This window comes from Cannabis sativa, chromosome 7 (assembly GCF_029168945.1).
Source record: "Cannabis sativa cultivar Pink pepper isolate KNU-18-1 chromosome 7, ASM2916894v1, whole genome shotgun sequence".
In the NCBI taxonomy this organism is placed as follows: domain Eukaryota; kingdom Viridiplantae; phylum Streptophyta; class Magnoliopsida; order Rosales; family Cannabaceae; genus Cannabis; species Cannabis sativa.
In genome coordinates, this window is record NC_083607.1 from 48170715 (window position 1) to 48194765 (window position 24051).

The 24051-nt window shown below is 38.7% G+C and overlaps 1 protein-coding gene across 1 annotated transcript; it reads left to right on the forward strand.

The window, feature by feature from the left end:
• Positions 1–13647: 13647 nt before the first annotated feature.
• LOC115696870 (probable ribose-5-phosphate isomerase 4, chloroplastic) lies at positions 13648–22476 on the forward strand. Its single transcript, XM_030623755.2, has 9 exons — positions 13648–13920; positions 14003–14130; positions 14755–14824; positions 15101–15202; positions 15367–15462; positions 15539–15595; positions 16090–16207; positions 16298–16364; positions 22166–22476. The coding sequence occupies exons 1-9, from the start codon at positions 13714–13716 to the stop codon at positions 22242–22244; spliced, it is 924 nt and encodes a 307-aa protein (XP_030479615.1). The 5' UTR covers positions 13648–13713; the 3' UTR covers positions 22245–22476.
• The last annotated feature ends 1575 nt before the right edge of the window (positions 22477–24051 follow it).

Genomic DNA, 24051 nt, shown 5'->3' on the forward strand with positions numbered 1-24051 from the left:
GTGCATCCGGAATTCGGATGAGGGTTCGAATTTTCCGAACCGGAATTCCGGTTGGGCAACCGGTCTACCGGTTGGGGAAAATTCAGGGACCCTAGTTTTCCTCGTTTTTATGTTTTAGGGGGTATTGTCATGCTTTTTATCGATAGGGAAACTTTTAGTTCCAAGTTTTAGTCCCCGGGAAGTGATTTAGCGTGTCACTTATAGCGTTGTGATTTTTATGGTTTAGGAGCCGATGTCTGCGCTCGGCTTCGGTTCCAGTCAGGTTGACCGGCACACCTGAAATCGGAATCCAGGTAAGATTAGTATAACAGTATGCATATGTAGATTACATGTTTAGCGTGCATGTAGGAAGCCTATTAGATTACATTAGTTGTATGTTGGCTTCGAACCATCCAACCTTGTCACGTCGGTACAGGCTGGAGTATGACCGACGGCGGAGTAAGACCGGTTTGACCGCTCAGGCTGACACTTGGTTGGTGGTTCCGTGCTATTGACGTATCCCGTCGGTACAGCTGGAGTATGACCAAGCGGCGGAGTATGACCGGCTCGACCGATCGGAGGATATAGTAACACGTCGGTACGAGCCGGAGTATGACCCGGCGGCGGAGTATGACCGGTTCGACCGATCAGGTTGTTACGTGTCAATAGTCCCGTCCCTATGAACGTGCAGAACTCAGTACCATGTTGGACATGGCGGTAGTGGCTCGCACCATGTTGGACATGGCGATGGCGGGACTCAGTATCGTGTTGGACACGGCAGTTAGTTTTATGTATGATATTATTATGCTTTTCTTACTGAGTCTGTCGACTCACAGTTTATGTTCATGTGTAGGTAAAGGCAAGGCTATAGCTGATGGACCGTGAGCGAGCTTATGAGATTGTACATGTCGGGGCGGTTAGGCCTGGAGCGTACGATCCTCGGGACAAAGAAGGTTGAATTTTGTAATCGGTCGTTAGACGACTTTTAATTTTATGTAATAGTTAAACAGTTAAAACTTTTGTAAATGATTTTATAAATCGGGATCCCGAGTCTTTTGTAATATGGTTTATAAGTTTAATTAAAAAGCAAAATTTTAATTAATCACGTTTTTCCATAAACCTCGTTGATTAGCAACGAGCTGCACAGTACGTTTAAAAATCACGTAATACGCCTAAGTTAGTTAGGGTGTTACAATTTGGTATCAGAGCCGCCAGGTTGTCTTCCGAAGATCGTCACGACATGTACAATCATCATCAGCAGTTAGCTCGGTTCACGGTTCAGTAAGCCTTTATTGCTTTAGTAGTTTATTTTATTCAGTTATGAAAAAGAAAAGCCTGTTAGGAAGCATGTTAGTAGCCTGATAGTAGAATAGGCGCATGTTTCATTTCTAATTTCCAAATTAAGCGGCATTAGTAAGCTCGCCTTGAATACGACCTGATATGCCAACTCTTGGTTTCGCAGGCGGTTCTAACTAGATGGACGCCAGGCGGACTACCAGGAGTCAGGGCAACTCCGTAGGGTCGAATCAAGGACAGGGAGCCCAGTTTCCCCCACCTGCCAGGGGCCGAGGTAGAGGTCCCCGAGGCAGGGCTCGTGGCCGGGGTGATGAGAACCCGCCACGGGCGCCCAGCTCCCCGGCCGATCGGGGAGCCCCGTGGGAGTTGCGGTTTGCGGAGATGCAAGCCGGATCGAAGAGCAAGACCTCGAGATTCGTAGGTTGAGACAGCCAGGTGCTCCCGGCAGCCTCCAAAGGCCTATAGTTCCGGTGGCACCCGCCCTCGCCGCCTGTGCCGAGATAGTGGTGGCGGCCCATAGATTGGAACCATTGTATGAGCGGTTCCGGAAGCAAGCACCTCCGGTATTCCTAGGAGGTCCGGATGTAATGAAAGCCGAGCAGTGGCTGACGGTGATTACCAGAATCCTGAATTTTATGGGTGTCACCGGTAACGACAGAGTGGTGTGCGCCACGTTTCAGTTCCAGGAGGACGCACTGGTATGGTGGGACATGGTGTCTCAGATTCATGATGTCACCACCATGACCTGGGAAAGGTTCCAGGAACTCTTTAATGCGAAATACTACAATGAGGCGGTCAGAAGCGCCAAGAGGAAAGAGTTCGTTCACCTGACCCAGCGGGAGAACATGAGCGTCACTGAGTATACTACTCAGTTTGATCGGTTGGCGAGGTTAGCCTCGGGAATTGTGCCGACCGACTTCAGTAAGAAGGAGAAGTATCTGGACGGGTTGAATCCCAAGATCAGACATGACCTGATGATCACCACCGACGACAGCACCACCTATGCTCAGATGGTGGAGAAGGCACTGCGAGCTGAGGGCGCAGTGGGGTGCATGTCAGAATCAGCGAGTACTCCGGTTAGTGGCGGGGCTCCTACCCCTCCTGCATCAGGCTATAGCAGGGGGAGTAGTGGTTCGGCCATTGATCAGAGGAAGAGGGCACCCACTACTTCCGGCGGCTCGAGTCAGAACAAGAGGTTCCGGGGGAACCAGAACCGAGGGAGTCGTCCTGGTGGTAATGAGACCCGATTCTCCTATCCCGAGTGCCCTAGCTGCAAGAGGCACCATCGGGGTGAGTGCAAAGGTCAGGGATGCTTTCATTGTGGCATGCCCGGACACTTCAAGAGGGAATGTCCCCAGCTCCGATCAGAGGCACCGAGAGCTCCGGCGATACCCACTCCAGCCAGGGTGTTCGCTATCACGCAGGCTGATGCAGATGCCAGCCCATCAGTTGTCACAGGTCAGCTTTTTATTAACAACTCGCTATATTCAGTGCTGTTTGACTCTGGGGCTACACATTCTTATGTAGCGGCCAGGGTCTTTAGTAAGTTGGGTAGACCCTTTGATAGATATGAATCAGGGTTTGGAACCCTGTTACCTGGCGGAGAATTGGTTATCTCCAATAGGTGGATTAGGTCTATGCCGATCAGGATAGATGGTAGAGAGTTAAGCGCTGATCTGATAGAGATGAGCTTAGTCGAATTTGATATTATTTTAGGAATGGATTTCCTATCTAAATATTCGGCGAGCATTGACTGTAAGAGGAAGATGGTGGTCTTCCAACCGGAAAGTGAAGAACCATTTGTATTTGTTGGTTCGGTACAGGGATCTCGGATCCCGGTGATCTCGGCTATGTCAGCGAGAGAATTGTTGCACGGCGGGTGCTTAGGGTTTCTGGCCGTGGTGGTGGACACCACTCGGCCAGACACCATTCGGCCAGAGGACATCAGAGTGGTTCGGGAATTTTTGGACGTCTTTCCCGAAGAACTTCCAGGGTTACCACCTCAGCGGGAGATTGATTTCGTGATTGACTTGGCACCAGGGGTGGAACCGGTTTCCAAAGCCCCGTATAGGATGGCTCCAGCTGAACTTAAGGAATTAAAGATTCAGCTCCAAGGGTTGCTTGACATAGGGTTCATTCGGCCCAGTGTGTCACCACAGGGAGCCCCGGTTTTGTTCGTCAAGAAGAAGGATGGATCTATGAGGATGTGCATCGACTACGGGGAGTTGAACAAGGCGACGGTGAAGAATAAATACCCATTACCTAGGATCGATGACTTGTTCGATCAGCTTCAGGGGAAGACGGTCTTTTCTAAGATTGATCTCCGTTCGGGTTATCATCAGTTGAGAATCCGAGAGGAGGACATTCCAAAGACGGCTTTCCGCACTAGGTATGGACATTACGAGTTTCTGGTTATGTCATTCGGACTAACCAATGCTCCTGCAGCATTCATGGACCTGATGAATAGAGTATTCAAGGATTTCCTCGATATCTGTGTCATTGTGTTTATCGACGACATCCTCGTGTACTCTCAATCAGAAGAGGAGCATGAGTTACATCTTCAGATGGTACTGCAACGACTTCGAGAACATAAGCTCTACGCCAAGTTCAAGAAATGTGAGTTCTGGTTGTCTCAGGTGTCCTTCCTAGGGCACATTGTGAGTAAAGATGGGATCAAGGTGGATCCCGGGAAGATTGAATCCGTCAGGGATTGGCCGAGACCGAAGACAAGGTGACGGAGATCGAAGCTTCTTGGGATTAGCTGGGTACTACCGTAGGTTCGTGGAGGGGTTCTCCAAAATTTCAATGCCCCTAACCGAGCTTACAAAGAAGAATCATTGATTTATCTGGTCAGATAAATGTGAAGCTAGCTTTCAGGAGCTGAAGCAGAGATTGATTACTGCTCCGGTGCTAGCTTTGCCTTCGGACAAGGAGAAGTTCGTAGTCTACTGTGACGCATCCAAACAGGGTGTGTGGTGCGTACTGATGCAAGCCGATCGGGTTATCGCTTATGCCTCCCGTCAGTTAAAGGATTATGAACAGCGATACCCGACTCATGATTTAGAATTGGCCGCAGTGGTTTTTGCACTGAAGATTTGGCGGCATTACCTTTATGGGGAGAAGTGCGAGATCTATACCGACCATAAAAGTCTCCAGTATTTCTTTACTCAGAAAGATTTGAACATGAGACAAAGGCGTTGGTTGGAATTAGTGAAGGATTATGATTGTGAGATCCTCTATCATCCCGGAAAAGCCAATGTAGTGGCCGATGCCCTGAGCAGAAAGGGTCCCGGGCAAGTAGCTAGCATGGTTCAGATCTCACCACAGCTAGCTGAGGATATGGTTAGATCCAGCATTGAGTTTGTGGTAGGTCAGCTTCACAACTTGACGCTGCAATCTGATCTATTAGAAAGAATAAAAGTCGCTCAGATGACAGATCCGGAGTTAGTGAAAATCCGAGATGAGGTATTGGCTGGTCAAGCCAAAGACTTTTCGATGTCAGATAGTGGGATGCTTTTGTATAAAGCCAGGGTTTGTGTTCCGAACAGTGTGGAACTTAGAAATGAGATCTTTGAGGAGGCTCATTCTACTCCATATTCTCTGCATCCCGGCACCACCAAGATGTACCAAGATTTGAAACCGTACTTCTGGTGGAGCGGTATGAAGAAGAATTTGGTAGAATTCGTATCGAGATGCCTCACGTGTCAGCAGATTAAGGCTGAACATCAGAGACCAGCAGGGTTGTTGCAGCCTCTAACCCTACCAGAATGGAAATGGGAGGATATCGCGATGGATTTCGTGGTCGGGTTACCTAGGACCACGGGTTTGCATGATTCCATCTGGGTAGTGGTGGACCGATTTACGAAATCTGCTCATTTTCTGCCGGTCAGAACAACATTTACAGTGGATCAGTTGGCAGAGTTATATGTCAGGGAGATAGTGAGACTTCACGGGGTACCGAAGTCTATAGTTTCGGATAGGGATCCGAAATTCACCTCCAAATTTTGGCAAAGTTTGCAACGGGCAATGGGTACGAAGCTGAAATTCAGTACAGCATTTCATCCTCAGACAGATGGTCAGTCCGAAAGGACAATTCAGATATTGGAGGATATGTTGAGAGCCTGTGTTATGGACTTTGAGGGTTCATGGAGTAAATATCTACCGTTGATAGAATTTTCGTACAACAACAGTTATCAGAGTACGATAGGGATGGCTCCCTATGAACTGTTGTACGGTAGGAAATGTAGATCCCCTATCCACTGGGATGAGACAGGGGAGAGGAAATACCTAGGTCCAGAGTCAGTTCAGCGGACCAATGAGGCAATAGAAAAGATAAAAGCTAGAATGCTTGCCTCACAGAGCAGACAGAAGAGTTACGCAGATCCGAAACGCAGAGATGTTGAGTTCCAAGTAGGGGAACATGTATTTTTACGAGTATCTCCGATGAAGGGGATTAAACGTTTCGGGAAAAGAGGCAAGTTATGCCCTAGATTTACAGGACCTTTCGAGATTCTCGAGAAGATAGGTCAAGTGGCATATCGGTTAGCATTGCCTCCAGCCTTATCAGCAGTGCACAACGTATTCCATGTGTCAATGTTGAGAAAATACATTTCAGACCCCTCTCATATACTCAGTTATGAGAGTCTTCACTCGGCCGGACATGTCATATGAGGAACAACCAGTGCAGATCCTGGATAGAAAGGATAAAGTCCTTCGGAATAAGACCATAGCATTGGTCAAGGTTCTCTGGAGAAACAGTAAGGTGGAAGAAGCCACCTGGGAGCTAGAGTCAGATTTGCGAGCTCAATATCTAGAGTTATTCAGGTTAGATTTCGGGGACGAAATCCTTTTAAGGGGGGAATAGTTGTAAAGCTCGCTTAGTTAATTTGGAAATTAGCAGTTGTTTATGTTTAATTATGAAATTATTTATAGCTATTTAAATAATTTATTACTGTTATTTATGGAATTCAGAAATGCATGATTATGTCATCAGTAGTTTTTATATTTTGCATTTCCGGTGTCCGGTATTTTGGAACTCGGCGTTTGGCTCAGTAGAAATCACAACTTAGTATGTTAGTAATTTGGGGACGGGTTTTGGACATTGGGAATGTCGGGAATGGCCGGGAATTTAGAATTTCCCAAAAATACCCCTTTAGTATGATTTTCATGATTTTATGGTGGAGGGGCAAAATGGTCTTTTTGCCCCATTAGTGTTTTGTCTTATGTGATTTATTAAATGGATTAAATGTTTATTTTAATTGATTATTTTGGCTGAAATGAATAATGCTTGGTTAGTTATTTCATTTTCATTTTTTCACAAAAATATGCTAAGTTAGAAAAATAGAAATTTCAAAAGAAAACTCTCTCTCTTTTCCTCTCATTTTCGGCCAAGCTTGGGGAGCAGCTAGGGCTGGATTTCATTGTTGAATTCAAGTTATTTTAGCAAGATCAAGTGATTTTCTTTGAGGTATTTCTTGGCTTTAGTTTCTTACTTGGTTTTTCTTGAAAAAAATGATGAAAATGATGATGCATGCATGATTAATTGAGGTTGTTGCTGCTGTATTTTGTTGATGTTTTCTGTGGTTTCAAGCATGATTTTTAGTTGGTAATTAAGCTCTTGTGAAGTATGATTCCTAGGTTGAGCATGCTAGAGGTTTATTATTGCAAAAGTTTGATTTTCAACATGAATTATTGTGAATCTGTTCTGTGATGTTGCTGTTGTTTTTAATTGTTTTTCAGAGGCTTAGATAAGCTTATTTGAGTAGAATTAACTAGGTTTGAATGCATGTTAGTGGATTTAACCAAGTTTGAGTTTTGGAACTCAAAGCTTGGTCTTTAATGGTGAATTTTGCCTCTGTGTTTTCTGGGTGGTTTTGAGGCCTTAGATTTGTTCTTTGGGGTGTTTAGAACAGGTCTAGAAAGTTTGGTACCAATTGGGGTTGAATTGGTCGAGTTATGAGAATTTTAGTTGGCTGCCTGCGAGGAACCGGGTCGGTTGTGCATCCGGAATTCGGATGAGGGTTCGAATTTTCCGAACGGAATTCGGTTGGGCAACCGGTCTCTGGGTTGGGGAAAATTCAGGGACCCTAGTTTTCCTCGTTTTTATGTTTTAGGGGGTATTGCCATGCTTTTTATCGATAGGGAAACTTTTAGTTCCAAGTTTTAGTCCCCGGGAAGTGATTTAGCGTGTCACTTATAGCGTTGTGATTTTTATGGTTTAGGAGCCGATGTCAATCCGCTCGGCCTTCGGTTCCGGTCGGGTTGGCAAGCACACCCGAAATCGGAATCCGAGTAAGATTAGTATAACAGTATGCATATGTAGATTACATGTTTAGCGTGCATGTAGGAAGCCTATTAGATTACATTAGTTGTATGTTGGCTTCGAACCATCCAACCCTGTCACGTCGGTACGAGTGGAGTATGACCGACGGCGGAGTATGACCGGTTTGACCGATCAGTGACACTTGGTTGGTGGTTCCGTGCTATTGACGTATCCCGTCGGTACAGCTGGAGTATGACTAGCGGCGGAGTATGACCGGCTCGACCGATCGGGAGGATATAGTAACACGTCGGTACAGTGGAGTATGACCACGGCGGAGTATGACCGGTTCGACCGATCGGGTTGTTACGTGTCAATAGTACCGTCCCTATGAACGTTCGGAACTCGCACCATGTTGGACATGGCAGAGTGGCTCGCACCATGTTGGACATGGCAGTAGCGGGACTCAGTATCGTGTTGGACACGGCAGTTAGTTTTATGTATGATATTATTATGCTTTTCTTACTGAGTCTGTCGACTCACAGTTTATGTTCATGTGTAGGTAAAGGCAAGGCTATAGCTGATGGACCGTGAGCGAGCTTATGAGATTGTACATGTCGGGGCGGTTAGGCCTGGAGCGTACGATCCTCGGGACAGCAAGGCTGAATTTTGTAACTGGTCGTTAGACGACTTTTAATTTTATGTATTAGTTAAACAGTTAAAACTTTTGTAAATGATTTTATAAATCGGGATCCCGAGTCTTTTGTAATATGGTTTATAAGTTTAATTAAAAAGCAAAATTTTAATTAATCACGTTTTTCCATAAACCTCGTTGATTAGCAACGAGCTGCACAGTACGTTTAAAAATCACGTAATACGCCTAAGTTAGTTAGGGTGTTACACTAACGCTAAGGCACGCTACAGTGCTTTTTCAATTATTGTGCAATCTTTGCTAATCAAAGAAATTTCTCGAAAAACGTGTCAAATTAAAAATTTTGCTTTAAACATTAAACTTTGTAAATAATATAATATTTACAAATCTCGGGATCCCGTTCTTTTAAACTTTGTAAAATTTACTTTTCAAACTATACATTCAAAATACACAAGTTTTAGGTCGCACAACGACTTTCAAAATACAACTCCCAGATGTCCCGAGACCGAACACTCCAGGTCGCGCCGCTTGACATGTACAATCTCACCCGAGCTCAGGTTCATTCCTGTTCAGCCTTCGCCTTTCCTTTACCTACACATGGAAGCAGAAACTGTGAGTCAACAGACTCAGTAAGAAATGCATATAACATACCATATAATTTCCGACCTGTAAATAGGCGCCCATACACCTATTTACAGAGCTTAACAGATGAGTATGAACGTTCTAACTAGGATACGACCATGTACCATGTACCACATGCACTCAGTATACCATCGTGCTAGTGTAGGTAGGGTATGGACCGCACCTTGAGTACCGTTAAGTGTTGTACCACAGACACCTCGTACCTTTCCGTACAAGTGCTGGTAACACCATGATGTACTTCCAAACATCATACACCTTACCAATGCACTCTGTACCGCAACCGTACAGGTGTTGGTAGTGTATGAATCACAACAAATAAGCATGTATATATATTAACACATACATACATTCGAATATTCATATCACACATTATACACAGTTCTTACCTGTTTTCCGAATTCAAGTGTGCTGGCCGACCTGAACGGAATTCACGTGCTAGATGGATTCCCTAATCACAATAATAGTAATACAGATGAGTGACTCGCTAAATCACTTTCCGGGACTTAAAACTTGAAACTAAAAGTTTCCCTATCGATAAACCTCATGGCAATACCCTAAATATCTCAAAATTGGCCAAAACTAGGGTTCTGGAAATTCCCCCAACAGGTAGACCAGTTCCCAACCGGCATCCCGGTTCTGGGTCACCAACCGGTCGACCGGTTGGTACAGACCACCCAGAACCGGAATTCCGGTTCTACAGCTGGGAACCAAAAAATCATCCCCCTTGATTCAATTCAATCCCAAACTTTACCAAACTCTCCAGTATACCTATACAATGCATACACAATGATTTCCAGGCAGTAATTCTCAGAATAAACCATCACAACTCAAGTTGCCATTAATGAACAAAGCTTTGAACTTTAAACCTAAAATTGCATAAAAACCATCTACACCCATTAAAACCAGCAGCTAGGACTTAGAATCAACTCAACTAAACCCTAAAATTCGAATCTTAAACACTTTAAAATCTAACAGCCACTTACTCCCAAAATCACATGTTCAAACTAAGTAAAAAGCTCAAAAATACATAAGCAAGAGTTCTAGGGCTTACCTTAGATGAAACCACTTTGAATCCTAGCTTAGATTCAAAGAAATAGAAGGAAAAATTCTGGTTTGATCCTTGATTTGCCTCAGCCGAATAGAAAGAGAGAGAGAGAGAGTTCAAGAGGAAATGTTTTCTTCTAATTTCTTTTCTTTTCTTTGATTTTCCAAATTGGGAAAAGGATTGATTAATCCTTGGCTGAAAATTAAAGTGCTAGGTGTCAATTACTTGGGCAGCCACCTCACTCATCCATAAACAAAAGACCAAAATGCCCTTAGACTTAAAACTAGGGTATTTCTAAAGCTAGGGGTAAAATGGTCAAAATCCATAACCCCGCTCAATCCCGATAATTAATTTTTTCTAAAATATTCCCCACTATAAAATAGGGTTCTAAACTTACTCATGTGATTATCTAGCCATCCATCGCATTTTCCGTTGTCGCCGAGCAAAAATTACAAAATTAACATATTTCACATATAAACTAAATAATACCCCTAGAGTTTAATAAAATCTCCGGAATTGAGAAATTATAACTCTAATATTTTATTTCTAAATATTGGGGTCCACATTAAAATTAATTCACAGATAATAATAAAATAATAAAATAATAAAAATTAGTGCTAATTGCCTTTACTAATCCACATTTACTAGAGCGGTCATTACAATTATCCCCCCGTTAATAGGATTTCGTCCCCGAAATCTAACCTGAATAGCTCTGGATGTTGAGTCCTCATATCTGACTCCAATTCCCAGGTGGCTTCTTCCACCTTACTGTTCCTCCAGAGCACCTTAACCAGTGCAATAGTCTTGTTGCGAAGAACTTTTTCTTTCCTATCCAAAATCTGAACAAGTTTCTCTTCACAGGATAAGTCTGGTTGTAGTTCAAGGGCTTCATAACTCAAGACATGAGTCGGGTCTGATACGTATTTCCTTAACATAGAGATGTGAAATACGTCATGAACAGCTGATAATGCTGGTGGTAAGGCTAGCCGATACGCTACTTGCCCGACCTTCTCGAGTATCTGAAATGGCCCAATGAACCTAGGGCTTAACTTACCCTTCTTCCCGAAGCGCCTAATACCCTTCATTGGTGAAACCCGCAGGAAAAAATGTTCCCCTGCCTGAAATGTAACATCTCTGCGCTTCGGATCAGCATAACTTTTCTGCCTGCTTTGAGAAGCAAGCATCCGAGCCTTGATCTTATCAATAGCTTCATTGGTCCTTTGCACTAACTCTGGACCCAGGTACTTCCTTTCTCCTGTCTCGTCCCAATGAATAGGAGAACGACATTTTCTACCATATAACATCTCATAGGGAGCCATCCCTATTGTACTTTGGTAGCTGTTGTTGTAGGAGAATTCAATTAAAGGCAAGTACTTACTCCATGAACCCTCAAAGTCCATGACACAGGCTCGCGATGAGGTCTTCCAAAATCTGGATAGTTCTTTCTGACTGACCATCAGTCTGAGGGTGAAAGGCTGTACTAAACTTTAACTTGGTACCCATAGCCTTCTGAAGACTCACCCAAAACTTCGATGTGAACTTTGGATCCCTATCTGACACAATAGATTTAGGGGCTCCATGGAGACGAACTATCTCCTTCACATACAATTCAGCATACTGATCCACTGAATAGGTAACTTTCACTGGTAGAAAGTGAGCTGACTTTGTAAATCTATCCACAATGACCCATACAGAATCATACATCCCTGTAGTTCTAGGTAAACCAGTTACAAAGTCCATTGCGATGTCCTCCCACTTCCATTCTGGAAGGACTAAAGGTTGCAATAACCCTGCCGGCCTCTGATGTTCAGCCTTAATCTGCTGGCAGGTTAAACACTTGGACACATAGTCCACCACATCTCTTTTCATCCCATACCACCAGAAGTAGGGTTTCAAATCCTGATACATCTTGGTGGTTCCCGGATGCAACGAGTAAGGTGTGGTGTGAGCTTCATCAAGTATCTCTTTCTTAAGCTCATCAACACTAGGAAATCAAAATTGTCGACAAAATGTCGACATCATGACAACTGGTCGACATGATCAAAGTTAGCTATCACATTCAGGGACTTAATCAAATATTGACATCCTATCGACACACATACGATATCCTATCGCCATACAAAAACAACACAGACTAATGGTCAAACAGACATCCAAATAAATCGACATCCTATCGATATTTCATCGATAACACTGTAAAAAACACAGACACCATTAAAACATATCCAACATCTACAACCTATCACAAGAAAGAGCACAAAATCTAAAAAAATTCTCCTAATCTCAGCAACATGCAATAATTGGCATCCAAATCTATGAAAAAATTATTTTTTTTTTCAAAAAAAACCTTACCTTTGACTGAGCTTGGTGGTGGTGGTGATAGTTCGTGGTTGTGGTCGCGATGGCCTCTGTTCGGTTTCGACGAGCACGGGTAGTGGTGGTGGCGACAGTTCGTGGTGGTTTCGACGAGAACAGGTCAAATTTGTGGTGGTTTCGATGAGCACGGGTCGAATTCGAGAGGGACCGAGAGAGAGGGAAATATAGAGAGATGGTTGGGTCGTCGTTGGCGTGGGTTGTTGGGTTCGGCGTGGTCGTGGTCGGGTTGGGTTGGGTTGTTGGGTTCTTTCGTTTCGTAGGCAGGGACGAAGAGGGAAAGACAGAGAGAGAAATGGAAAGACAGAGAGAGAGAGAGGGAAAGAGAGAGAGGGAAAATTAAATGTAAGGGGTATTTTGGGTAGAATTTGAAAATAGTAGAATTATTTTGTACAAATTAATAAGGGGTATAAATTTTGATATGAGGTATTTTATTAAGGGCAAATAGTGAAATTTCCCTTTGATAACAATGTCGATCTTATGTGTTACAAATTAATTTCTCTATTGATTTGGAAAAAATTTATAAGATTTTGAGAAATTTTTTAAAAAAAGTAAATGAAGAGCTAAAGAAACCTAAGAACACCCCAACCTGAATGGTTTTTTTTTTTTCCTATTTTAATTTAAAAGAAATATAAAAGGTAATTAATAAAATGGTGTTTAAAGTGAAGGTTAGTGCATGTAGCTAAATTTTTAAAAACGGAGGTTACATAGCTAATAGAATTTTTTTGAAGATTATTTAGCTTAAAAACCCTTCAGGAGCAATGCTAAATATTTTAACAAATTATGATGAATTAATATCTTGAATGATGTGTGTCATCCTCTAATGACGAGTAATGCTATAATTTATGATGAATTAATATTGTATAATCTAGTTGTGACACTGTTTTCTCTAATAATAATAATAATTAAGATTTTTTTTTACATCTACCAAATCATGCACTTTGAACTTTTAATGTCGTTAAAAATATCCCTGAACTATTTAGATTGTTGAATTTAATGACTTTTGTCCAATTTTAGTAAAAAAATTCTAACATGAATGAAAGTTCAGGGAGCATGATTTAGTACATGTCAAAATTCGAGGGGCATAATTTGGTAGATATCAAAGTTTGGAGAGCATGATTTAGTACTTTAAGGAGAATTTTTAACGATAAAAAAAATTTAAAGCGCATAATTTGGTACATAGTAAAATTCTTAATAATAATAATAATAATAATAATAATAATAATAATAATAATATATTTTATCATTAATTTTCATGTTTAATCTAATTGTGATACTGGTTCTTTCTTAAAAAAAAAAAGAAAAAATACATGCCATTTTCATGTTTAGTCTAGTCAGCATTTGGGGGTCCCTTTCTCAACCAGTCATCAGTGTCAGTGTGAGTCCCACAAGAGCCAAAGGCGCAGTTGTGATTTGAAGAAAACGATCACCTCCTCATAACTTGGATGAGATGAGACAAGAACAGGAATGGCGTCCATACCCATACTTTCATCTATGCCACTTACCAAATCATCACCATTACAGCCATTAATGGTCTCCGTCTCTGCAAGTCCCCTTCTTTGGTCAGCTTCAACTTCAACTACTACTTTCAGAAGGAGAAAACATTGTCCACTCAGGATTTCAGCTTCAAGTCTTACCGATTCCTCTCCTCTGCTAAAAGCAGCTCACCACACTGTTCGTATTCTCCAAATATGTTTTTATTTTTTGAAAATTATATTTATTTAGACATAAACCGATCAAGCTTTTGGATGTGTAGGTGGACACGTACATAAGAAGTGGCATGGTCGTTGGGTTGGGCTCCGGTCAAGCCTCTACAATGGCGATTCAGTATCTGGGTCAGCAACTTCGTACAGGTGCTTTCAAAGATATTGTGGGAGTACCCATGTGAGTTTATAAGCTGAACATGTTTTTTTCCCTATAAATATATATACACACAGTTTTAAAGCTTCCTTTTATAATATATGATTTTTTTTTTCTTTGAACAATTTTATAATATATGATTTTAAAATGCTCATTTCTAGTTTTCCTTCAAATTTCATAAAAGTTGCATACAAAGGTTATATTAGAATTTCAGCTAGGCAAGTTTTCATAATTTGCCTAGTAATTGCTCATTTGCAATGCGTGTTGAATGTTCTTAGAGTTGTGATGTGAAGAAAGGAAAGTGATTATAATATTAGAAACATTGTTGGGTAATGATTGTTTTTAATTATTATATAGTATTTTGAGTATTTTATTATATTGAGGAATTGTAACTTTGGATTTTCTTTACATTAGACTTTGTATAAATTTGTAGGAAATTCAGAATAATTTAGGATGTTGAAATAATAATTCAAATAGTATATTTTACACGTGCTTGTTTTGATATTTACTCGTGTGCAATAAACTGGTTGAATCTTGATTTTTGCATCTTACATTTTTTGAAATATCTTGAAAATTTGTAAGAGATCTTCTAGTACTACATTATACACTGTTATGTAACTAAATTTATTTATTTATATTTTTATGAAGGTCTGTTGTGAGTGCTAATGAAGCAGCCAAGGAAGGAATACCATTAAAGGACTACCAAGATAACTCTCAAGTATGTACCAGTTTGAGTGTAAAAAAGATTTCATTTTTAAGTTGATGCTTTTGAGAACTTTTTTGGAATAGCTAAGGCGTTCTATACCTATTAAATAAATTGTTTCAGTTTGTTTTATCACAAAATCTGATTTAAAGAACCATTAGAAAATGAGAAGTTACTGGACTTCTTTTTGAATGTTTCATCTGTTTAGTTATGTATTTTACTTTAGGTACAGAATGTTTGATTAGTTTACGAAATCATCTCAAGTTGAATATGACATTTTCTCCTTTGTAGATTGATTTTGCATTTGATGATGCTGATGTCATTGAAGAAGGCACACTTATTGCTATTATAGGGAGACAAAGTTCACGTGATGAGTCCCTTGTCCAAGAGAAGGTTAGCATGAAGTGCTTTTTTTGAACATTATAGCATTAAAAGCATGCATTCTGTCATAAATATAATTTGTACTTCATTTGAAGGAGCCTAATTATTTGGTATGTCAATATTACTCTTGGTAAATTTGTGTACTTAATTGAATCTTTTTTCCTATTCATATACAGAGTATACTAAATGCAGCTGAAAATCTTGTGTTCATGATCTCAAAGAACCAGTACAAAAGTGGTTTGGAGGGTTCCATTCCAGTTTTGGTTGATTCTGTAAGAAGCTATTCTTTTGACCCTCCCTTATGGATTGAATTAAGAATGATGACAGATATTAAATCTTGTATTTCAGCTCAACTGGTTGGAGCCTGCTGAAGAAATCGATGACTTGTTTTTGGGTGATGCCGAGGTCTGTTGACATCAAGCATATGAAAATCCCTTTTCTTTTATTTCTTTCTTCCTTGAATGTGGTTTGATTTAGTATTCCTTGTCGTACTTCTTACATGCTTGATCAAATTTCACTTTTCATCTCTTTCATTTTTTAATTGCATCTCACCCACCGTTAATCACTCTTTCTACAAAATGTTCCAGGCACTTAATTGTATCGATTTTCACTAATTTTTGTACAATGAATGACTTCATGTATAATTTTGTTGTCCTAATGAATATATTTGTTCTTGTTCACACAGTATGTTGACCTAATGATTAACATGTTTGTCTCCATTAGTTCTAATTAGAAAGACGAAAGAGAAACAATCATTCCAGCCAATCTTTCCTCAATGGAACAAAGGAACTAGTTTCGTTGTTCTTCTAGGCACTAGCTTGTGTTTGTAATTTTTTATACATTACTACCTCAGAAATTAATCATAATATATGGTTTATTCCTTTCCCTTCTAAGTTAAGGTATGGCGGAGACCATCAATAGGACATGCAGATCCATTAGGAGGTGACTTCCCATTTATCACTAGAGAAGGCCATAATGTTCTTGATCTCATTTTCACATCTCCAATACTAAGCCTTGGTAAGTTTTTGGTGGGACTTTTCCTGTTGTAATCACATGTTAGTACATTTGAAGTATTTGATTTGGTTGATCTATAAAACTGTATTGCAGAAAAAGTTGCAGAGAGCCTTGATAAAATTGATGGGGTTGTTGATCATGGTATCATTTCCAAGTTCCTGTAAGTTTTATTTTTCTCTAGTAAATTCTTTATTTTTGGTGTGTATATGACTGATTGAGATATACTAGGATCTATATTTTTTTTGCTGTTTTTTTTTTGGTTATTTCTTAAACTCTAAAGATCAGTCCTTGAATTGGGTAAGTATAATCATACATAGTTTCTTTAATGTCAGTTCAATTAAGGTTATCTCAGTAAACCATTATTTCTAGAGATTGAAAGAATAGTAGGGATTGCTATATGCATGTCAACAAATAAAAATGTCAGGGGAAGGAATTAAAGCAGACAATAAAAAAATATTCAAATTAAAGTGGTCTTTCGCACTTGCAAGAAATGTTTCTTGCTGGAAGTATGCAAATTATTTACCAGTTATCCCAACATGATTTAGTAACATTTTTGTATGAAATGTGATAGTATTGAGATTAAACAAGAGTACAAATGTTACAAAAGAAAGTAGATTATCATCTTTTAGAATAACAACCACGTAGACCAATTTTTGATTAATTTAGAAAAGATAAAATCTTTAATATACATCCATCTAGCCACCCAATAGTTGACTCCATCCCGTAAAGACTCTTAATTCTCTTCAAAATCTTCACAAGTTTTGATATTTTTCCTTTCTAGGCACAGGATCACCACAATATTGCCATGATTACAACATTTCACAACTTCTTCTTAATTCCCTTTTTAACATGAAAAATCGAAAAATAATGAAGGGGTGTTTTGTTATGGGAGTTTTGGGTTCTTGGGAATGGAAATGTAAAAACAAACCTAAGTTTGGGATAATTTTAATAGAAGACTTATGTTTGTAGGAGTCTTATTTTTAAGATTATTTTGGGTTAATCTCAAACTCTTTAAACACTCGAGTTTAGATTCTCTTAATGTCAAACTCTCCCAACTAAATTCCAGCAACTAAAATATTTACACCAAACATTCTGATAGAACTGACCTCCTCATTCAACTTAATAACAGTAACAATGGAGAAAGAAGAAGATGAAGATGGATGAAAATGGCAGCAGTGGCTTTGTATTGAATACTCAGGATTTTGAGAGTTCGGTTCTCTCCCGAAAAGGTTACAAAATAATCAAATTCTTCACACCCGCAAATAACTAACCTATTGGATTTTCTTCTCACAGACCTAAACCCCTCACACACTAGCAAAACCCTCAAAACAACTAACTTGCTAGCTCAACATTAATCCCCAACAACGTTGCCCATTGCCTCTTTCCTAAACCTTTGGGGATAAACATATGTGAGAGGAAGTTTATCAATACCCACCTACAAGTCTCACATTGTCCTTAAGGTGAAAATATAGAAATTGGTCTTGGATGACCGTAAAATCTTCTCAAGTAGCTTCAAATACAGGTAAGTTAACCCACTTGATAAGAGCTTGAGAAGCCGAATTATGCGTGCTTGGACGGATGTCCAACAATTCTTCTGGTTCAAGCAGCCATTCCAAGTCAACAGTATGACTTGGAGGAAGGATTGTTAGTTGTTGATGAGGGCCTAAGGCTGCTCGAAGGAGAGACACATGGAACATCAGATGAATGGTTGCATCGGAGGCAACTCTAAGTGATAGGTCACTGGTCCGATGCGTTCTACCACTGGGAAAGGACCAAAAAAGCGAGGGGCTAGCTTCTCATCCAGGCGCTTAGCCACCGTGCGTTGACGATATGGCCTGAGTTTGACATAGACCAAATCACCAAGCTCAAAGTGCACATCTCAACGCTTCTTGTCCACCCGAGATTTCATTTTCTACTGAGCGCGTTGGAGATTTTCTTTCAGCAACACTAGGGTGGCATCCCGAGCTTGGAGTTGCTGCTCCACTCCTGACACTTTTGTGCTGGCTGGTTCAAAGCGAATAAGTGTCGGGGAATCACGATTGTAGAGAGCTTTGAATGGTGGCATGCCGGCTGAAACATGACAGGACGTATTGTATTTCTTTTTATTCTGATCATTGCGTATTTCAGGATCTTATGACGAAGCAAATTATTGGTAAAGGACATGAATTTAGAGGACTCTACATTCTTGATACACCAATACCTAAATCAGTTGCTTGTTCTGGTGTACAATCTCCCTTCGAGGCACATTGTGGGTTGGGCCACCCATCTCTTCCTCTGCTTAAAAAGCTTTGTCCACAATATAGTAAGTTGTCTTCGTTAGATTGTGAATCATGTCAATTTGATAAACATCATCGCCTTAGTTCAAGTCCTAGAGTCAATAAACGTGCTAGTGTTCCTTTTGAATTAGTCCATTCTGATGTTTGGGGTCCTTCTCCCATCTTGTCTAAACCTGGTTTTCGTTATTTTGTTACTTTTGTGGATGATTATTCTCGTGTCACTTGGTTGTTTTAAAAGAAGAATCGTTCTGAATTGTTCTCTATTTTTTGTGCCTTTTGTGCTGAAATTCAAAATCAGCTTAATGTGTCTATTCGTACTTTGAGAAGTGATAATGCAAAAGAGTACAAATTTGGTGTATTTCAATCTTATATGGCTCAAAATGGCATGCTTCATGAAACTTTTTGTGTTGATACTCCATCTCAAAATGGTGTAGCCGAACGAAAAAATAGACATCTCCTTGAAATAGCTAGAGCTCTCTTATTTCAAATGAATGTTCCTAAACCATTTTGGGCCGATGCCGTTTCTACTGCATGTTTTTTGATTAATCGCATGCCATCTTCTGTTCTTCATGGTGAAATCCCTTACAAAATTATTTTTCCCAATAAGCCATTATTTCCTATTGAGCCAAGAATTTTTGGTAGCACTTGCTTTGTTTGTGATGTTCGTCCACAGGTGACTAAATTAGATTACAATTCATTGAAATGTGTATTTCTTGGTTATTCTCGTCTTCAGAAAGGGTATAGGTGTTATTGTCCCGATCTTAACAAATATCTTGTTTCTATCGATGTTACTTTTGTAGAAAGTACACCTTATTTTTCGTCTTCACCCGTTCCTACTTGTCAGGGGGAGGATGATGATTTGTTGGTATATTTTGTCACATCCTCTACACCTTATCAATGTTCTGACAAGTCTCTTGTTCCTTCACCTGCCTCGGTCTTAGCTCCCACAATGCCTACACCTCCACCACCTCTACCACCTCCACCACTTCCTAGGCCTCCTATAGTGTACACCAGGCGTGCACCTCCACCTCCCGTTTCATGTCCTACACTTGCATCTTCGTCATCAGATCCGGAAATCAAAGATGATCTTCCCATTGCACTACGTAAAGGTAAACGCCAATGTACTTTTCATATTTCTTCTTTTGTTTCTTATAATCATCTCTGCTCTTCTTCTTGCTCTTTTATTGCTTCTCTTAATTCTGTCATTATTCCTAAAACTGTTCGTGAAGCAATGTCTCATCTTGGTTGGCTTGCTGCAATGATAGAAGAGATGAATGCTTTAGTTGCAAATGGTACTTGGGTCTTGATTAACTTACCTTCAGGAAAACATGCCATAGGGTGCAAATGGGTGTTTACGGTTAAATTCAATCAAGATGGAACAATTGCTCGCTTAAAGGCCCGTCTTGTTGCCAAGAGTTATGCTCAAACCTATGGAGTGGACTATTGTGATACTTTTTCTCCTGTTGCTAAACTCACATCTGTTCGACTGTTCATTTCCATGGCAGCTACTCATCATTGGCTTTCGCATCAACTTTGATATTAAAAATGCTTTTTTTCATGGAGATCTTGAGGAAGAAGTGTATATGGAGCAATCTCCTGGGTTTGTTGCTCAGGGGGAGTTAGGGCTAGTTTGTCGTCTTCGCAAATCTTTATATGGATTGAAACAAAGCCCTTGTGCTTGGTTTGGTAAATTTAGTCAGGCTGTTGAGAAATTTGGTTTGTTGAGAAGTAAGTCAGATCATTCTGTGTTTTATAAAAGGTCAACTGCTGGTATCATTTGGTTAGTGGTGTATGTTGATGACATAGTTAATTCTGGAAATGATACTGAAGGCATCTCATCCCTTAAGTCTTTCATTCATACCCAGTTTCACACGAAAGATTTAGAGGAGCTTAAGTATTTCTTGGGTATTGAAGTTATTCGGAGTAAACAAGGTATTTTTCTGTCTCAAAGGAAGTATGTACTTGATTTGTTAACTGAGACAGGAAAACTGGGAGCAAAACCTTGTAATGCTCCAATGAATCCAGTTGTGCACCTTACACGTGATGGGCAACCATTTGAAGATCCTGAGAAATATCGGAGATTGGTTGGAAAGTTGAATTATCTAATTGTGACTCGTCCAGATATTGCATTCCCGGTTAGTGTCATTAGTCAGTTCATGTCTTCTCCAACAATTCATCATTGGGCAGCACTAGAGCAAATTTTATGTTACTTGAAAGGAGCACCAGGACGAGGTATAATTTACAAGGATCATGGACATACCCAGATTAAGTGTTTCTCTCATGCAGATTGGGCAGGCTCCAAGGTAGATAGACGATCCACTTCAGGATATTGTGTATTTGTTGGGGGCAATCTGGTCTCTTGGAAGAGTAAGAAACAAAATGTTGTATCTAGATCCAGTGCTGAATCTGAATATAGAACTATGGCATAGTCTGTGTGTGACGTAATATGGATTTATCAGTTTTGGACTGAATTCGGGTTTAAGACTTCTATTCCAGCAAAATTGTAGTGTGATAATCAAGCTGCTCTTCATATTGCCTTAAATCCCGTATACTACGAGCGAACTAAGTACATTGAGATTGATTGTCATTTTGTTCGTGAGAAAATTCAACAAGGTCTGATCTCCACAGGATATGTAAAGACCAGAGAACAACTAGGAGATATTTTTACAAAGGCTTTGAATGGGATGCGAGTTAATTATCTTTGTAACAAGCTGGGCATGATTAACATCTATGCTCCAGCTTGAGGGGGAGTGTTAGAATATTAGTTGTCAAGAAATAACTTGTATTTTAGTAGTTTCCTATTTGTATTTAGTAGTTTTTCATTTAGTCTCCTAGCTTAATATATAAATATGTACTATTCTATGAAATACATACACAATTCGATTCATTATTTTCTACATACACATCTAACACCAGTTTGGAGGGGTATCTAATTAAGGTTTAAATTTTTTGAACATACTAACTTTTCCCAAAGTTAATAGCCAACTGAAATCTTAACCTTTGGTGGAATTCGAACTTAGCAGAATAATGTGTTAAAACACATATTACAAACATCATTCCATGCTACCAAACTATATAAGGTAGATTGATTCTTCACCAACATAAAGAAGTTACACCTAACAAAGTTCTTTAATCAAATGCTAAGGTAGAGATATAAGCTGGAAGTACAAATCCATATTTCCATTCTCTTTCTTAAGGTTTGAACTTGGAATAGTGTTTCCCATAATTGACGATCCGCTTTGTCAAACTCATTCTGGTTTGGAATTTACTTTTTGATCTTTTCTTTCCCATTAGAGGAATAATCAAGAACAAAATCTCATATATGCTTGTCCATCCCGTCCAACAATACTTTCAACTATTTTTCTCTTTCCAATGAGCTTGTATTTTACTTCACTGCATATTCTCCTGGATTACATCTCGGCACCAAAATTGCAAGTAGAGGAAAAAGGAGGTCAATGAACAAAATAAATAGCCTAAATATCTTTAATCATGAGCATAAAGTGTAAAGAGGAGGAATGAAAGTAAATTCCATTTCTTTTTCTTAATGCATTCATACTTCAATTTGAAGGTTGCGACCATTTGGTGCTTGCATGTTTTTCATTGGGAAGAATATTTTCTTCAAAACAATTCTTAGGTATAACATACATTTAACTTCATGTTATCTTTATCACTTGATATATTGCAGATGTACAGTAGTAATCGCATCAGAAAGTGGGTTGTGCATTGTTGATAATGTCTCAAAGAATCCAGTGAAGGGAGCTTAATTACTAAATAGCCAACATTGGACAATCTTATGTGGTTCTTGTTGTCATTTCCAAAAATAATCTTAATGTAAATATTTCAACATCCATAATTCATTTGCAAAATATTGATATTCTTTTAGCAGAGAGAGAAAAGTTAATATTGAGTTTTGGTTGTATTTGTTGAATCCTTGTACGCAATCAACACATATATTGGAAAATTTTGTTGTATGTGTGAATATTTAAAAAAAGAAAAGTGCACTTAGAGTCTCCTTATTATTGAGTCTTGTATTGAAAAAAAAGAACACTTCTTAGAGTTAATAAGTGTATATAGAGTGAATAGATAGATCTTTTTGGTGTGGCTCCAGAGGTATCCAATGGCTCACATGGCCACACGCACGTGTTGTCATTCGAGCTGAACTGGTGGTTTGTGTTTTTTTTTTTTTTTTCATTTTTACGGTGTCAGGAGATTGGCTGATGATCGTGGTCTCCACTTGCTGCTAGTTGGAGGAGGACGTGCCATTTGGTGCGTTTGAAGCTTATTTTGTCATTTTTTAAAAAAACAAACAATGCTTGAAAATTAAAAATAATATTAAACAAACCATTATAAATTTAAGACATATAAATGATGTTATTGTAAGTGACAAGACAATTACTTAAAAAATACATTAAAGTGAGTTTGGCCAAGTATCTTGGAAAAAGCATTTATAAACATCTTTGTGAAAAAAGCAGTAGCGAAGCTATGGAAAAAATGAAATTTGAGTGTTTGGTAAATTATAATTTTTAAAGTGCTGCGACTTGTTAAGATTCTATTATAATAACGATAATATTTTAATCTAATTCATTATAATCACAAATATATATAAAAAAAAATCTATGTTATATAAAATTTTTATTTTTATATATTTTTAATTATTTTTTTTCTACAGTATAAATTTATATACATTTGATAAAAATAATATTTAATATTTTTAAATTATATTTTTATCACTTGTAAAAGATAAAATTGTAGTTTATAAGAAACATAAATTGATATTGTTTGTTAATAATAAAAATATAAATATAAAATATTTTTTAAAATAAAATAAAGAATTAGAAATTTAAATATTAATTATTTTTAAATATTTTTTCATTTAAAAAATATTTTTATTTTTTATAATATATAATAAATAATTAAATAAATTTTTAGTAAAAATAATTTATTATAAAGTCTTTTAATCAAAACAGCTTTTTCTAAAAGTTGGGTTGTGCCAGCTTTAGCTTTTAGCTGTAGCTTTTCCATAAATTCTTCAATAAGCTATTTTTTAACTGTTTACCAAACACTTTTTTGTCACAGCTTTTTTGAAAAGCAGCTTTTAGCTTTTCCAAAAGCTGTGCCAAACGGGCCCTAAGAAAATGAAACTGACAAGACAATCACTTAAAAAGAAGTTAAAGAAAAGTTACAGATAAAAAAGTAAAAAAAAAAATTAAATAAATTTCTAGCAATCTAAAATAAAATACTATTTTTTTTTACAAATAAAAAACTCTTTATGGTTGAAGAATTTTTTTTTTCTTTTTTTTATTATTTTTTATATAAATTTATTGATGTGTCAAAAATATTATTCTTGAGATGGTGTACAATTTATTTTATTTATTTTTTTTAGATTATTTATTCGTTATTTTTAATTTTAATTTTACATTTAGGCGCACTATTTTAATGTCTGATTAATTTTCTTATTAAAGTAGAGTTGTAATCAATTTTTTTTTATTTGTTTTTATTTAGTTGTTCAACTAAAAAAGAAAATTGAGTGTATATTTAGTTTTCAGTGGTACATATACTATTGAGTTAGTG

What these genes read in the sequence shown, in the direction of transcription:
- LOC115696870 (XM_030623755.2), top strand. Translation starts at nt 13,714, where the DNA reads ATGGCGTCCATACCCATACTTTCATCTATGCCACTTACCAAATCATCA. An exon ending in ACTACCAAGATAACTCTCAA is followed by an intron (nt 14,825 to 15,100) that starts GTATGTACCAGT and finishes TCTCCTTTGTAG; the next exon opens with ATTGATTTTGCATTTGATGA. An exon ending in TTCCAGTTTTGGTTGATTCT is followed by an intron (nt 15,463 to 15,538) that starts GTAAGAAGCTAT and finishes CTTGTATTTCAG; the next exon opens with CTCAACTGGTTGGAGCCTGC.